At 47.3% G+C, this 14456-nt stretch overlaps 1 protein-coding gene across 4 annotated transcripts; it reads right to left on the bottom strand.

Moving 5' to 3' along the window:
- Nucleotides 1-755: 755 nt before the first annotated feature.
- LOC144953017 (uncharacterized) lies at nt 756-14223 on the bottom strand. 4 transcript variants are annotated; one of them, XM_078883531.1, is made up of 3 exons: nt 14186-14223; nt 8478-8563; nt 756-3123 (listed from the first exon to the last, which is right to left on the bottom strand). In XM_078883531.1, exon 3 carries the CDS (start codon nt 3081-3083, stop codon nt 2064-2066), a length of 1020 nt encoding a protein of 339 aa, XP_078739657.1. In that variant the 5' UTR covers nt 3084-3123; nt 8478-8563; nt 14186-14223; the 3' UTR covers nt 756-2063. The 4 variants fall into 4 exon arrangements, with proteins under 4 accessions (XP_078739657.1, XP_078739655.1, XP_078739656.1 ...); XM_078883529.1 differs by having other exon boundaries at nt 756-3093; XM_078883530.1 differs by lacking the exon at nt 14186-14223 and adding an exon at nt 11278-11719.
- Nucleotides 14224-14456: the final 233 nt, after the last annotated feature.

Genomic DNA, 14456 nt, shown 5'->3' with positions numbered 1-14456 from the left:
TTTCCTTCGGAAACGGGTCCAAGTGGCTCTTTATGTCTTAAAGGTTGCAGACCCCTGCCCTAATCCGTGAGCAGTTGCTCCGGGGCCCCCTTATCCAGGACATAGCCATTCACAAAGGCGTCGGCTATAGACGCAGTTGACTGGTCAACCAAGGGCCAGGCCATAGGCCTACGGGTCAAATATTCGACCCCCACGAGAGACCGGGAAGGGACCCAAATTGTCCAGGGCCACAAATTCATTCAGCCGTGACACAACAATGGACTGTGACGGAATCTGCGGTCGCGTGGCAGGAGATTTCCAACGCGCACAATCGACACAACCTAGAGATTAGATCAGGAGGATATCACTCTACATCCCGGGCCTGTAAAAGTCCTTTTTCAACGTCGCCAATGTTTTATGCACACCCAAATGCATTAACTTTTCGTTTACGGCCTTGCAAAATTAACCCCTAAGTGTCAGCGCTGGTGACCAGCGGACGAGCTGCGAGCGATATCGGGCACCGCCAAAGGCAATCATCGTGCAGACTCAACAATCATCCAGCAGTGGAGAAGCTTGGAGCTGCTATCAAGAGAGAGCGCCGTGTGTATGACACGCCCACACACACACACGACTCATCGCCCAGGAGGCAAGCGAACAGAGGTATTCTCGGTACAAGGAAAGCCCCACCTCGGCGCCGGCTTCACTCAAAGAGTTGAGCACGAAGACAATACACACACACACATCGGGAACTAATAAGATTGCTCCAAAAGTGATCTTTGTTTCGAAAAAGGCCATCCTAAGGTGGTGCATTAACTATTAGCTGATCGTGGAAAACATTGTCTGGTCCATTGAGCTGCTTGAATAAGGTCGTATAGAAGTATTTTAGTCATTCGGTTCGTTAATTGCATAGCTTTAGCAATACATTAATTGACGTTAAACATTTATAAGCGTCGATGTTATGAATCTACACACTCACAGGAATACTATTGTGTTGAGATTTATTTCTTTTGATCACGGAATCTTGCCCGCGGATTCAAGCCCATTAGCCAATTGATAAGCATTTATTAGGCAAACAGGCACACTGACACACATTATTGTTCCAGGGCATTTCGATCAATTGCATAATCTTACCAATTAATTCATTGAAAACTACTTTGGCCTTGGGCACATGTTTCTTTACTACTGTTCATATGAATATTGTAACAGATTCTTAAGGACTTTTTCCTATCGGCGTGTATGGTCGCTTTACTCTGAGCAATTAGCCGATTGTTCTGTTATCCAGTTAATAAACGTAACCATTGAGGGTTACTTGTATGGATCAATGAGTAGAACATTTCCAGGAGTACTGGGTTGACAATTCCTAGCGTAAGAGTTAGCATATTACAGTGTTTTGTTTTTAGATATTAAAGTTGCTTAACGCAGAAGAGTCTGAGTGTCCCTTCCCAAGTTCATGCGTAATAATCATAATTATAAGAACTGTATCCTGCGGTGAGATCTGAATTTTGAGACCTGACATAAACACACTAAAACATTAATCGGTAAACGTTCAAGCGAGAAAGACTGTATTATATTCTTTAGGTCTTTCGGTAAAGTCACGTTGATAGGTTCAAAGAAAATAACAAAAACCTACCTACGTGACTTTACCGAAAGGTCCAAAGAATATGAATCCAGCTTTAAGTCAATGTATTAGCACGATTGGTAATACACCCTGAGACAACAAAGCAGAGCCTAATTCGCATAATTACATACACTTGCATAACTTCATACAATTACACCTTCATATTATTATCACGATTGGTAATACCCCGAGATATAGCATAAATACATAATTAGCATCATTTCAAAACATTGCGCATTTTCAGTTATCATTTAATTTTCATTCTTTTTCAAGACCTAATATATACAATACTTGGGAGCTTATTGGCTCTTGCTCATGGTTAATCATCTACCCAACCCACAGATCCACAAATACTGGTCGCTCTTACTCTGCAGGTTAAACCCAGGAATTGAGTGTTCGACTTCACGTTCTTTTCATTAAAGGCCTGTGACAGAGGTGAATCTATTGGAGCTTCATTGTCCCAAGCTTACACATCTACCGGGTCTCCATTTGACTTTGTATTGTCTAAGAAGTCCACCCACACCTCTACTTCCACAAACTGCTGGGAGTTGCCTCCCTCTACCTCACAGTCAGAAATCTCCTCCTGCTTCACGTTGCCACCCTTGATGTGAAGGTCCAATTTCGGAGTTGAATCTTCATCTTCACAGTTTACCATTACTTCGCTGTTCACCATCACTTCACATTTCATCGTCATTTCTTCGCTCTTGATCACTACTTCACATTTCACCTTCGCCTCTTCACATTTCACCTTGATACCTTCAAAAGTGTCCAAGCTGGGCTTTAGTTCTGGTTTCATGAGGGATGGGCTGATTGCAGCACTTTGACTTTCACAAGCCGATTTCGGACTCCACTCCTTGGGGATCTTCTGATGATTGTGTGTCCTCTGGTGTGTTTCAAGAATTGATGACTGAGCAAACGCCTTCCCGCAGAGAGTGCACGTGAAAAGCATCTCTCCCGTGTGTGTTCTCTGGTGGCAATTAAGACCTGATGGCCATGCAAATGCCTTCTCACAGACAGTGCACTTGAAAGATTTCTCTTTTGTGTGTGTTCTCTGGAGTTGTTTAAGATGTGATAACACTGTAAACGCCTTCCCGCACAGACTGCACTTGAAGGGTTTATCTCCCGTGTGTGTTCTCCAGTGTCTTTTATGAGCAGATGAATCTGAAAATGCCTTCCCACACACACTGCACTTGAAGGGTTTCTCTCCCGTGTGTGTTCTCTGGTGTAGTTTAAGATGTGATGACGCGGCAAATGCCTTCCCGCACAGAGTGCACCTGAAGGGTTTCTCTCCCGTGTGTGTTCTCTGGTGGCTCCGAAGAACTGATGGCCATGCAAATGACTTTTCACACAAAGTGCACTTTAAGGGTTTCTCTCCTGTGTGAGTTCTCTGGTGCTGTGTCAAATCTCCAGGACGATCCGTGCTGTATGCACACTGGTCGCATTGTTGCCTTTTTGTACCAAGCTGCGCTGAGTGCCTTTGCTCCATCAGACCAATTCTGCAGAGGAAGTGTCAGAGGAAGCGTCAGCTGCAGACAGAAAAAAGAGAATATCCACACCATCTACGTAAGTATCGAGGCACATATGACTTACACGTCTATACTTATTAATATTCCCAAATTCATCACACGGACTGTTATGACAAACAATGAGGGCAAATAGTCATAAATATGCCTCGAAGCCCTATGTTAACCCAAAACTCGAAGCATACAATTTCGGTTGTCCGACTAGAAAATGAATATTTATGAAAGCTAAATTCAGCTAACAAAGAAAAGGGTGTTGAAAATAATACTGTTTGTATTATGCATAAATTAATGTTCAAACGAAACTTAGAGGTGTGAAGCCAGGCTCAGATTTCCCTGAATGCTGGGATTAAAAGATCTAACTTCAGCTGCATATGTGTCGTGTTCATTTCCTGTTTCCATTCTAATAAAAACTTTCCAGAGGAAAACAAAAATAAACTATTGTTTTGATTTAACCTCCGTGTTCAATAGAGTTAATCTACTTTACTGCAAATACAAACTTGACACTGTTACACACTGGCATGGTAAAAAGGGGGTGGTGTGTCCAGAACCATGCCTGGCCACCTTCATCTGCTCAATATGAATGCTTCTCTCACTTCACCAAGTAATTAATTGAAGATCAATCAACATAGCCGAGACCCACAAGAAGTTAAGTTTTCACTTATCAATCACGTTTGTTGTCGGAGATAATCAAACTCAAATTATTGAATTCATAATACAGTAATAATACTATGTAACACAATTTTTGTTCCTGTGTACAAAGTGTTATTTTTTAATTGCTTATGCCTAAAAAGTATACAAAATCGCTATTATTCCCCACAAACTTTGCTTTTGTGACCAGGACTTTATGTGAACGAAAAGACACAAATTAGTCCGTTTTCTCATTGAAAATAGGTAAATTTCAAAATATTACTGTCCTGATCAAAAAAGCTAAGTTTGTGGGGAATAATCTGTACTTTTGAGGAATAGGCAATGAGGAAATAACACTACCCAGGAACAAAAATGTTTTTTTGTTATACAGTGTAATAACTGCGCCACCGCTCCCCACAGCTAAACTCTTACAGATCTAGTGACATCGCGGGATGTCACTGTGTCGTGCTGGCCCTCGAGAGGCACGGCGTGCGGTGTAACGACATCGCGGATACCACTATGGTGGGTGTCGTACCAGCCCTAGAGCGCTGATTGATAGCGCAGGATGGCACCACGCTTGGCATGCAGTGCTGGCCCTACAGGATAGGGTGTGGGAGTGACGGCCGTAGGAATGAGGTTACTAAAGGCCATGGCACTCTGGTTGACCCGAGAGGACACGTGACCAGTTAAGTCTACGAAGGGGCCCCAAGTGGGGGCTAGGGGTGGTCACGTGGTCGGGGTCCAGATCCTGCTCGAGGATTCTGGAAAGTGGTCGTGGCCAAGGGAGGGAGCCAGCCATACCGCGGAAAATATAAGCCGGGTCCCCCAGAGGAACCGGCGTTGTTGTTCAACCTTAAGAAACCTTCGTCTACATCTACGGTCTACGTTCCACTGAGTCTCCAACACGTGGAACTGGACCCGAAACAAACAACCAAAAGCCCCAAGCCTCTTTATGATACTATAGGCATTAATTATATAAAAATGCAGAAATCGAGTTTCCGCTAAAAATCCGTACTCCTCTTCTGTACTCGATCGACAGAAAATAAATTACCTTCTTGGAAATTGCTGAGCGAAAGCTAAAAGTGCGATATTCAATACTTAAGTCTTTCCAAAGTAATGGTGTTAGGTAAAAAACAATCTTGCTGTGGTTTTCACACCTGATGATGATTGCTTGTGTTGCAATCGAAACGTCGTGAGAATTTTATTGTTTTTATTATTATTTTATTATTTCCCTTCTACGTGACTTTACCGAAAGAACCAAGAATAAGAATATAAAATTCACATCACAATCGAAACAAGTACTGTAGTGCATTCCAAATCAACTAAAAACTAAACAATTGAAATAAACATTCAGAAACCGTAAACAAAAAAAAATTGAAGACGAAAAATAGTATGAAGCTAATTAAATAAAGCAGACTTTGCGCATGTAAATTTTTTGTGAACCAAATTGTGCCAACACCATTAAACCTACACAGCGTAAACATTCAATGAGTACTCACAGGTGAGTTAGTGTGTTTGTCACACTATTTTCAGCTTACCTGCTCAACTTCAAAACCTCAGACACCTGCACACTCCAACCCCCCACCATTCCTCACCCCCCCTTCATTTCTATCACCATGGGTTAGCCACACACGCAAACACATTATGACATTTCATATACTACAATTCCAAGCACTCATCATAACATAAGTGTCTGCACTGCAATATTTGTTGTCATATTTACCATGTTATCCGTCCCTATTATCAGACCTGCGTTTTTGCTGCCAAATTAATCCACATAGAGCTCCTTACTGTCCTCTCTGCACATGCACGGCTCACCTCTAACACACACTGCAATATTTATTTTAAAAAGACATGTACGATTCTAAAATATCTACATCTATGTGCCAGGACTACCGACCTCCTCCTACACAATATAGACGCTATACAACAGCTACGACTAAATAAATCAAGTCTAGATCGCCTGGTAAGGAATAAAAAGCACGCACACACACATTCAACTTATTTTGTGTATACGCACCACCACACACATACTATGCATACCCACTTCAAGCACTACAAACAATTACTCCCTCCAACAACTTACATCCTCATACTTTATTCCGTTGCAGCTATGTCTTCATATTCTTATAACGATTCCACATTCAACTATAATTTAATAAACAATCTCACCACAGCATTTACTCACACACTCACTATTTATGCTTTTTTCTGCTTACTAACTTTTACCTCCACCTATAATGTTCCTTGCGGAAAACGTGCGCTTCTCTTCACCAAAGCGGATTACAATAATTGATGCTATTTGTGCAAGTGCTGCGATGGCTGCACCTATTGAGGACACTCCTGAACACCAAACAAGACGGCATGCTGCCAGTGCTGCTATGCCTGCACCTACAGTAAATGCATCTCATCAAAAGCAATAAGTTCCACAGAAAGTAACACAGCACAATTGGCTGTTGCCACAGCTAATAAACTCCAGTCCGCCAACAAGCACGTCAGCTTGCAAACAGTACTACAATGGCTGCAACCAGGTGCCTACCCTGCAGCCAAAAGGATAAGTATTTTTTTCCATAAATTTCTCACTTCATTTACACCGATCCATTAGTTGCTATTGGTTCCATGTCTACTTCTTGCAGCTACTGCCATACAATGACATTGAAAGGAGACCCTCCAAGGCTATTCTGCAACAGTACCATGGTTCAGCTTCCTACAATTAATGACCATACCGAGCCTATTCATGTATTGATACCTGAAAAGCCATTTCCAAAACAACAATTTAAGATTTAACTCATGGTTCCAAATGATCATGTTTTGGCACCGACCAACTCATCGTAACATCTGGCTACATGCCCACATTTAAGTACAGGGCCAGGTACATAATCACATTGGCAGTCTGCTGCCACTACCTAATAACCTACCTACATTTCCAGAGATCTACTTGCATATCTGACAATACCAGACAGGCTCACCAGCATTGCAAAAATGTCATAAACACCAAGATGCCAGTCCTATTGCTGTTGCAAGACATGCTCCATAAGGAAAACTCTTACATTCAGTTTCAAGTGTGCCATGGAAAAAATGACTTCAGAGTTACAATGTTGTCATTCATGCAGACTAAATTCCACATGGTCAACATGAGTGCCGCTTAAATGCACTCACATCTGAAGTCGCTGTCATTCTGACTGCTGAACATGGCACTCGAGGCATCGTCTTGCAACTGAGGAACAATACCTTACACAGAAATGAAACACACCGATCCTATGATGCTCTGCAATATCTACTGATTTTCTGGCAAGGTGATGATGGCTACAATTTTTCCGACTTCGCCAAACTGACCTAGCAATAGGCTTGCCAACACAAAAGAAGATTTCCGCCATGGACTGCTTTGCCTTCAGGATCATGGTGCGAACGGCAACTTCAATCTGTTCTTGAGATGCAAAGAGCTCTTCCACAAATTTTCTGTCGACATGTATACCAAAATGGAAGCTTCATTTGATGAAACCCACCAGATGGCAAAACATCCAACATTGTCTATCATGAAGCTCTCCAAGGGCCACTGATTTAGAAGTTGTCCTCATTATGAAACAAACAAGCCCTGATATTGTATAACACAACCAAAAAACCGAGACAATATACACACATTTACAGACTTCATTGGCAAAATTCAATAATTGTAATAAAGTCAGAATGGCAAGACATTACCCTTAATGTTTGATTACTGAGACCTGAGCTAAGCCGGGTAACTTAGTCATTACTGGAAAAATACTATACTTCCGATGAAGTTTTTGCGTGAGTGGGGAGCGGTAGTGCAACAGTTAGCGTGCTGCGCTATGAACCCAGCGAGCCAATTTATATTCCCACAGAGCCAAGCCACAACATTTGGCTGTCGCCTGATGAAGTTTGTTGAAATTACAGAAGAATCTCGGAGATGGAACGCACCAGAACTCGAACAAATCGGTGTTAGAACGATATTTCCGACCATTTTTTGCCCCGGAAACCGAACGAAATTCGGAGGTCGAACGGGCAATCGCGACTTGAAAGAACCTGTACGGCTGAGACGCGTATGGCCAGCATGCATGACGCTTGCCCAGACAAACGTTTTACCGTGCGAGAGGCTCAGTTAACGCGTAGCTCTCACCCAGTGCAGACCGGCAAAACATCGTTCCTTAACTTTTTAGTTAATTTCCTTTATTTTAGTGTTTTTTGGTGTTTATCCATACACAATGTCTCCTAAGAAGGTTAGTGGTAGTGAAGTTCAATGTTCATTTATTTCATTTATTGTTTGTTTTTTTGTATGATTTTATTCATGTAATTACTGTAAACTTCGTGTAAAAATGCTGTATGAGAGATGTATTGTGTCTGGAACCAATTCATGTCCTTAACATTAACTCTTATGGGGGAAATTAATTCGGTGTTCCAACAAATCGGTGTTCGAATGGCCTTCTGTAACGAATTAAGTTCGATCCCCGGGGTACCACTGTACTGTCAAAACGTCGTACTCAGATTGTAAATGTTGTGCCTTGGCTCTCCAACATACCGATATGCTGTACTAGTACACTACACACTACCATACACTACACTATACACTACTATACACTACACACTAGTGCTGTACTAGTGACACATGGTCCACGTTCTGTTTACGTGACAACCCTTGCTAATTGGCTGTGTCGGGTGGTGGCGGGGTTAACGACACATTTATTTATTTGCACGATCTCACACAAACAAACCTGTATTATGGCTGTATATTTGGAGTTTGCGTGTCCCTCTCTCTCCGTGGTCGCGTGGATTTTCCTCCAGATCCTGCGGTTTTCCCCTGCACATTTAGAGTCAACATCACCACACGTTTAGAGTATCTGACCGATAAACATTTCCACGCGTTGATAAGCCCACTGTGTTGTGGGCAGGTCGCTTCTGAAAAAGAGCGGTGTAGCTCAAGTGGGCTATGCCTGGTAAAATAAAAAACCGTAGAAATATTAAAAGTAAAACAAAGTTTCAAAGTAGTGAGCCAGGTGAAGACAAATTCAACTTAAGCAGAGGATTAAAGCAAATGAAATCAGGCGAGGGCAGGAGGCAAGGCCCCGCATGGCTAGGCCCCGCGTTGTAATGTTCCAACCTGGACATCGATGGCGGCGCGTATACATGCAGCGGCTCCTCTCTCCCATCAGATCGATGTTTTTTGTGTTATCCATCTACGTGCATTTGTTCGTCATCATCACGTCGATTAAACGTAAGGCGCACATACTCTCGCGAATTTCTGCTCGCCATCGGCAGAACCACACTCATGGATATAAACCCAGCAGACGCGGAAGAGCTACGCGACTGCGGTCTGCTCCAGAGGCCTGCTCTACCACCGACCCCTACTACTGCAACCAGCCTACAGTGGAAGCGCCACAGGCGGTGTATGAGGAAGCAGAAGAGGGGAAAGCGCGGAGGTATCGAGGCTAGGCGAGCGGCTAGCCCTCACCGGCCGGCTATCCCTACCACCACACTGGCCAACGTACGCTCGCTGGAAAACAAACTGGACTATATCCGCCTTCTTCGTACAACTTCCAGGACTGTGAGTGCTGTGTCCTTGTGTTTGTGGAAACATGGCTTAACGACAGCGTCCCGGACCATGCCATTCAGCTAGCCGGGCTAACATGTTACCGGGCGGACAGAGCGCTCATCGAGGGGGGGGAAGACTCGCGGCGGGGGACTCTGTGTTTACATCACCGATGCCTGGTGCCGCGACGCTGTTGTGGTCTGCCAACACTGCTCATCATTGGTGGAGTTTATGGTAATTAAATGCCGGCCATTCTACCTGCCGAGGGAATTTAGTGCCATATTGCTGGTGGCACTATACATCCCCCCTGGCTCCGAAAACAACAGGAACGAGGCACTGTATGAACTCCATCAGCACATCGGTGACCAGCAGACAGCCCACCCAGATGCCTTCCTCATTCTGGCTGGGGATTTCAACCATGCCAACCCCAAGAGCGTGTTTCCACAACTCCAGGGACACATCAACTTTCCCACACGAGGAAACAATATCCTGGACAATGTCTACACTACACACAAAGGTGCCTACAAAGCCCGTCCCCTCCCCCACCTTGGGGCCTCAGATCACACCACTGTTCTGCTAACGTCAGCGTACAGGCCGCTGGTTAAAGTCACCAAACCAGTTATAAAGCGGATATGCGTGTGCCTGAGGCGTCTTCAGAGGCACTCCAGGACTGCTTCTCCACCACCGACTCGAACATGTTCAGAAAGGCAGCCACCTACAACAACACCGTAGACCTCCAGGAGTACACGGAGACCGTCACTTCCTACATGAGGAAGTGCATGGAGGATGTCACGGTCACCAGAACCATCTCCATTCGGGCCAACCAGAAGCCATGGCTGACAGGGGAAGTCCGCAGGCTCCTGAGGGCTCTGAACGCCGCCTTCAAAGCTGGCGAGGAGATGGGCCTGAAGACAGCCAGGGCCAACCTGTCGCGAGGCATCAGATTGGCCAAGAGGCAGTACTCCAGGAGGATCGCCGACCGCTTCAATGACAGCAGAGACACCAGGAACCTGTGGCGAGGGATGCAGACCATCACGGACTATAAACCCTCTCCGCAGACCTGTGACAGCTCCACCTCTCTGCTGAACCAGCTGAAGGACTTCTTCGCTCGCTTTGAGGCAGACAACAGCACCCCAGCACAGAAGACTCCACCACCTCCCGGTGACCAGGTGCTGATGCTATCCCCAGATAGCGTGAGGAGATCCCTCAGAAGGACGAACCCAAGGAAAGCCCAGGGCCCTGACAACATTCCGGGTCGTGTCCTGAGAGACTGTGCTTAGGAGCTCACAGATGTCTTCACCGACATCTTTAACACCTCGCTGAGACAGGCTGTTGTACCCACGTGCCTCAAAGCTACCACCATCATCCCGGTCCCGAAGAAGTCATCTCCCTCCTGCCACAATGACTACCGCCCGGTCGCACTCACTCCCATCCTTATGAAGTGCTTCGAGCGGCTAGTCCTACAACACATCAAGTCTGTCCTTCCCCCCGCCCTGGACCCTTTCCAGTTTGCGTATCGGTCTAACCGCTCGACCGATGACGCCATCTCCACTACCCTCCACTCAGCTCTCACCCATCTGGAGACTAAAGACTCCTACGTCATAATGCTGTTCATCGACTTTAGCTCAGCATTCAACACAATCATTCCCCAGCAGCTCATCCACAAACTAGACCACCTGGGGCTCAACACCTCCCTTTGCAACTGGCTGTTGGACTTCCTGACAGGGAGACCACAGGCAGTTCGAGTTGGCAGCAACACCTCCAGCACCATCACACTGAACACAGGGGTCCCCCAAGGATGTGTGCTGAGCCCCCTCCTCTTCACTTTGCTGACCCACGACTGCACACCATCATTCAGCTCCAACCTCTTCATTAAGTTTGCGGATGACACAACTGTGGTGGGTGCCATCAAAAACGGTGATGAGACAAACTACAGGAGTGAGGTGAGCAGGCTGGCCTCGTGGTGCAAGGACAACAATCTGCACCTGAATGTTGAGAAGACGAAGGAGATTGTTGTGGACTTCAGGAGAGTGCACACCCAGCATACTCCGCTAACCATCAACGGTGCTGCAGTGGAGAGGGTGAGATGCACCAAGTTCCTGGGTGTGCACATCTCTGAAGACCTGTCGTGGAGTCACAACACTGCATCACTGGCCAAAAAAGCCCAACAGCGCCTGTATTTTCTCCGCCAAAACTGAGAAGAGCAGGAGCCCCGCCCCCCATCATGCACACCTTCTACAGAGGCACCGTTGAGAGCATCTTGACGAGCTGCATCACCGTGTGGTACGGCACCTGCACCGTGTCCTGCCGCAAGACTCTGCAGCGCATAGTGAGAGCAGCTGAGAGGATCATTGGTGTCTCTCTCCCCCCTCATCTGGACATTTATAACACCCGCATCACCAGCAAAGCAATCAAGATTGCAGGTGATTCCACCCACCCATCTCAGCCTCTTCAGCCTGCTGTGTGGGGGTCGCTAGCCCCCGAGGTCCCTCCCGCCTCCATCCCCTATTTCGTTTACGTTACCCCACCTCCCTATTACCTGCTACGGTTTCGCCGGCATTCGAACGCGACGCCCCTACTGTTACAGCCTCGCGCCGCGCTCCCACGCTGCGAGCATACGTGCGCACAGCATCATCACTCAAACGCCACACTCCCCCTCTTTACACCGCTACGTACAGCTCTCGCACACTGCGAGCGTGTGCCCGTCTATAGCCCTGTGCGGCACGTTACCAATGCGCATCCGTATCCGCCATGTAACGAACGTACGCGCACTCACGCACACAGCTCCCCGCGGCACCCACTCACCACGGAGCACTCACGTTGTGATCGCACACCTGTATCATACACGTCGTGAATGTGCGTGCACACACACACATACAGCTCCACACGCGATACCCGCTCTGCGCCGCGCTGGCCGCTCACGTTACGATCGCGCACCTGGGGTACGCCGATTTACGCACGCCGAGAGCTTACGCAAGTAACGAGCACACGCAAGCGGGGCACACGCCGACACAACGACTCAAGCCGCCGCCGCCGTGCGCGCGAGACAAACCGTACAACAATGCGCAGCCGATTACGCGCTCGAGCCGCGGGGTCGGGGGTCAGGGGTCCACCACCGCGCCGCACTTCACGCAAGTAACGAGCACACGCAAGCGGGGCACACGCCGATACGACGACTCGTCCCCTCCCCCACTCGCGCGTGCACGTCAACACAAGTATCGTACAAGGACGATTCTCCTCTCACACGGCTGCGTAGTCACGCCAACACACAAAAGTGCTCTCCCCGGGCGTTAACACACACACCTCCGTACCCGCACAATCGTACAGAGACCACGGCCTTTACGCATACAACGACCACACACCCGCGAATGCAGTGCACGCTAATACCACGTTCAAAAAACACCCAACAACACGGTTCCGTTACTACGCTCGAGATTTTATTAGCCCTTGTTAACCCACCGAGCCACCCGTGTGTGTGTGCGGGCCAGCAAGGCGCTTCTAACCCACTCTTTGGTGGCGTGCAGCCCTACTCTATGCTGCGCCCTCCGCTAAACCGCTTTCCTACCCGTCCTTACCCCGAACTAACCCTCTCCCACGGATCCTACTCTCCGCTCTGAGGTGTTGTAAGGCGCGCAACACGATACCGTCGGTAGTCCCTGGTGACCTTGCGGCGCTCAGATCGTCCTGCAGACAATCTAGCGGCTCGCCCGATGACTCCTTCGTCGCCGACTCCGTGTCCAAACTCCAGAAGAAGGGCCTTCACTACTGCCCCTGCGTTTTCTTTTAAACTATTCACATCAAAGGCTAGGCGCCCCCGTCCCGACCGCCTTGGTCTCTCGACCAATCCTGAGCCTAGGATTTCCCGCTCTTTTGCGATCCCGCCGGCCTTTGACCTTTCGACCAATCAGTCGTCCCGGGTCCTGATCCCAGCTATCTGCCCTGCTGACCCGTGTTTGTGTTTGTATGCGTTTCTAACTGCGGGGCTCTGAGCTCGCCGTGGTCGTGCGATCTCAAATCCGCCCACGGCGCCGCAGTGTTACTTGGCCTGGGAAGGGTCCTGTCCAATTCCCTGGCCCTGAGAAACCGTGGGGTAACCCCCCTAGGGGGCCCTCGGGTGAAAACTCAGGGTAGGTGACCCGACCACGAGGCCCTACGTGGGTGCGGGTGCGTGTTTATGTGGGGAGGGTGATGGGGGGCAGTGCGGCGGTGGAAGCCGGGCGGCTCCCTGGCTCGGCAGAGCGGCCCCGTCGCTGTGGCACCACAGCTGCAGTCAGGGAGGAGACTGCGGAGTCTTTGGGCCAAGACCAGCAGGCTCAAAGACAGTTTCTTTCACCAGGCTGTCAGGAGACTCAACTCCCTCCCTGCTCTACCATCACTCCCCCCCTCTGCCCACCCTCCCCCCTTTGCCCCCTGACCCCAACCCCCACACACACATTCACTCGTACATCCTGATCTCTGGACTGCACATTGCACTACATCGCACTACCACACCGGTTTAAATATCTTATTTCTTTAAATACTTTATTTAAATAATATTTTACATTTTATAATTCTTGACTGTTGTTTATTTTAAGTCTATTACATTTTTGAGTATTTATCTTGTGTTGATCGCCGATTGTTTATTGTTTATTTATGTCTGTTAATTGTGATTCATTTTTTAATTGCTTAGTTGCACCGTGGGACCAAGAGAGAGGACTGTAATTTCATCTGTGTTGTATGTCATGCATGTAACACACTTGACAATAAAGTGACTTTAAGACTTAAGATTTCATACTCGCTGCTACTCAATTGATATCCCTACGAGGGAGAAGGAGCGAGGCTCTACCTGGGTTCACAACAAGAACAACAACCACCACAACAACAACCACAACAACGACGATGTCAATTTCTCACCTCGGATCTCAGCGAGCAAGAGCGGAGCGGCAGCTTCCTGGTATGTCGTGACGTCATGCGACAGCAGGGGACATGACGTCACTTGCGGGGTTCACACAATCCCCCGCCCCGTACGAGCAACAGGGTCACTGAATAAATTATGATATTCTTTGGTTCTTTTCGGTTAAGTCACGTCTAAAAATAAAATAATAAATTAAAATAACATATTACGACGTTTCGATTGCAACACAAGCAATCATCATCAGGCATAAAAGAAACAGCAACAAAAATC

The sequence above is a fragment of the Lampetra fluviatilis genome, chromosome 71, assembly GCF_964198595.1.
Source record: "Lampetra fluviatilis chromosome 71, kcLamFluv1.1, whole genome shotgun sequence".
In the NCBI taxonomy this organism is placed as follows: domain Eukaryota; kingdom Metazoa; phylum Chordata; class Hyperoartia; order Petromyzontiformes; family Petromyzontidae; genus Lampetra; species Lampetra fluviatilis.
Note: the sequence above shows the minus strand (reverse complement) of the source record. Positions and strands in the feature narration are given on the sequence as shown.